This window comes from Centruroides sculpturatus, unplaced genomic scaffold (genome assembly GCF_000671375.1).
Source record: "Centruroides sculpturatus isolate CEXI.00-Female unplaced genomic scaffold, Cexi_2.0 scaffold6297, whole genome shotgun sequence".
Lineage (NCBI taxonomy): Eukaryota > Metazoa > Arthropoda > Arachnida > Scorpiones > Buthidae > Centruroides > Centruroides sculpturatus.
The window spans coordinates 1-3248 of NW_019390383.1; the positions used below are offsets into that span (position 1 = coordinate 1).

Sequence of the window (3248 nt, forward strand, 5' to 3'; positions counted from 1 at the left end):
ATAAAAGTTGATTAATTTATTAGAGTTTGCTAATGTGGTGTTAACATCTGTTAATCATAAAGCAAAACTGTTAAAGAAAAATCATAAGCTTCTTAAATATTTTAAAACTTGGTACAACTTGTTAAATTTGAAACACGAATAATGCAAAAACTTGTCTACTTTGGAAAATTATTATTTTTAGCAAAAATAAACATTTTCTTATATTTTATTTTGTATAAAGACAAAAACAAAATTATTAATAATTTAATACCACAAAATATTAATCTTAAAGATGCATTTTTAGTTTAGTAACATGTTTTAGGAAATATTTTTTTTTTTTAGTTTGATTCAAATTTGTAATTTAAATGCAACAGGGTAAAATTAATGAATTCAAGATAATAAAAATCTTTAAAACATATTATATTAATTTAAGTGTTTTACAGTTCATACAAATGACTATTCATAAATCTTTAAGCATTAGCAAGTGGAGAAAATATATTAATTTTTTATTTTCTTATCTTGTGTTTTCTGTTCATATATTCTGTGATATCCATATAGGATTTGTTATGATGGAGTTTGACATCTCAAATGGATTTTTGGTTGTTTTGTTATCACTATTGTTACTAAAAAAACAATTATTATTATTTAACAGGATATAAAATGCATGAAGTACAAATAAGTTAGGAAAAAATGAGAGAATAAATGAGGTTACCCTCTGAGCAACTTTCAAAATACATTTGTTAGTACATAAATTTTTGTTGCCTGGGACAGCTGCTAATTTTGAACCCTGTATTATTCTTAAAATTTTTAAAGAGTGTTTTCTATCTTATTGCCATCCTACATAATTTATTCTCAAGCTATCTATTCTTCAGAAGCAACATTTTTGAGTTTTGTTACTTTTTTCAGATTTATAAAAATCAATTTTATTTACAATGAAAATATTTAAATTTATTCAATTTACAATGAGAATATGTTAATTTTGAAGCACCCTTGCATCCTAACATTATAAACATTAAATTATGGAATATTAGTATTCTGAGAAAAAATCAAATTTAATAATATGTTTCTGAAAAAATTATGTAGAAAGCATTGAAACTGCTGAAATATTAATTCTAAAAGTAAAATATTTTGGAAAACTTAGTAATAAAATTTGAATTTAACTTCTAACAAAAAAAAAAAAAACTGTAAANACTTTATTTAAAATCCTATAGATGTGATGAAGAGGCTGTTGCTAAAGCACAAGCACAAAAAACACTTCGTGAAATTGAAAGCCAATTGTCTGAAGTTCAAGAGGATTTAGAAGCTGAAAGATTAGCTCGTGCCAAAGCAGAAAAACAAAAGAGAGATTTACATGAGGTATTAATATTACTGATGATAAAAATTAAACTTTGTATTTAATACTTAAGATAATTTAAATACATGTGTTTTTAAAAACATATTTTCAAATAGATTTAATTTATTATAAAAAATGATGATAAAACTCAAAATTAATAATTTTTTCCAAATTTACGGATGGGCTAAAAACGACTTATATATTTTAATGTTGTAATTATAATATTTAAATGTAGAATTAATGTTTCAGATGAATTTTATAATGAACAAAAATATTTTAAATAGGAATTAGAAGCCTTGAAGACTGAATTATTAGATTCTCTTGATTCAACAGCAGCCCAACAAGAATTAAGATCCAAAAGAGAAAAAGAAATAGCGTTATTAAAGAAGTCGTTGGAAGATGAAGCAGCTCTTCATGAAGCACAAATTGTTGATTATCGTCAAAAACACAATCAAGCTATTGAACAGTTGAATGAACAATTAGATTCTGTTAAAAAGGTTTGTAAAACATAAAAACTGATTTTATAATTAAAAATTTGATTATTTTTCACAATGAAGTATAATGTAAATGGCACAAGACTTTCTTTACATCTGTTTAATTCTTTTTTTTTTATTTGTTAATATTTTATCATTATTATTATTTTTATTATTATTATATTTGAAATTAAACTATGAATTTAATGTTTTAGGCAAGAGCTGCACTTGAAAAAGCTAAAAGCAATCTTGAGACAGAAAATTTTGAAATGGCAAATGAAATAAATACACTTACAGCATCCAGGCAAGATTCTGAACGCAAAAGAAAACAACTTGAATCTCAAGTCCAGGAATTAAGTATTAAATTAGCAGATGCAGAACGTAATAAATCTGAATCTGCTGAAAGAATTCAGAAATTACAGGTAAGATATTAATGTTTGTAATTAAATTTATTGTTACATAAGATTTCATTTAATATTATAAAACTAATTTTTTATAGGCTGAATTAGAAGCTGTAAGTGCACAACTTGAAATGCTGGACACAAAAGCAACTCAAGCAGCCAAAAGCACAAGTGCCTTGGAATCTCAACTAGCAGAAACTCAAGTAAGGAAATTTTTTTAATATAAATTATTTTAATATTTACACACTAATTTTGTAGCTCCTTATTTAATGTGTATATAATTTATCACAGTAGCCCCTTATTTGACAGACAGAAATTTTTTTTTAAACTGCTTAAGGTCATTTTTACCTTCAAGTGATAGTTACTAGAAAGAATGGTTTGGGTTAAAGCAGGTTTTTGAGCACTATGCATTTATAGTGTTGTTGTATGGACACTCTGCAATAGTTTTGATATATCACTTAATTTTGAATAGTGTTAGTAAGATTTGTCATGTAATTGGTTTATTCTTATTTCCAGAACTGTAAAGGTAAAAAGTTTAGTGAATCTATCACTAGAAATTCCTGACATATTATGGAATGTAGTTCATCTTCTAAGAAGCATTGAAATGTTTTGAGTAATTTAAAGAGAATTCTGTTTCCTAGAATCAGTTTTTCATATCCCATTCAATTAATAAGAATTTCAGTTAACATGTGACACTACAACTAGTTGTGTTCTTCAAACATGAGATTATTGTATATATAAAATGCCAAAAATTCATATAAATATTACTTATGTAAAACAAAATGATGAGAAAATTAGTTTTAGGAAATATTTTTTTTTTTTAGTTTGATTCAAATTTGTAATTTAAATGCAACAGGGTAAAATTAATGAATTCAAGATAATAAAAATCTTTAAAACATATTATATTAATTTAAGTGTTTTACAGTTCATACAAATGACTATTCATAAATCTTTAAGCATTAGCAAGTGGAGAAAATATATTAATTTTTTATTTTCTTATCTTGTGTTTTCTGTTCATATATTCTGTGATATCCATATAGGATTTGTTATGATGGAGTTTGA

At 24.4% G+C, this 3248-nt stretch overlaps 1 protein-coding gene across 1 annotated transcript; it reads left to right on the top strand.

The window, feature by feature from the left end:
• Positions 1-1176: 1176 nt before the first annotated feature.
• On the top strand, positions 1177-2422 carry LOC111617464 (myosin-9-like; the record flags this gene model as incomplete). Its single annotated transcript, XM_023358747.1, has 4 exons — positions 1177-1335; positions 1597-1809; positions 2001-2207; positions 2285-2422. Coding segments are annotated over 4 exons (702 nt in total), but the record flags the coding sequence as incomplete, so codon positions are not given.
• Between the last annotated feature and the right edge of the window lie 826 nt (positions 2423-3248).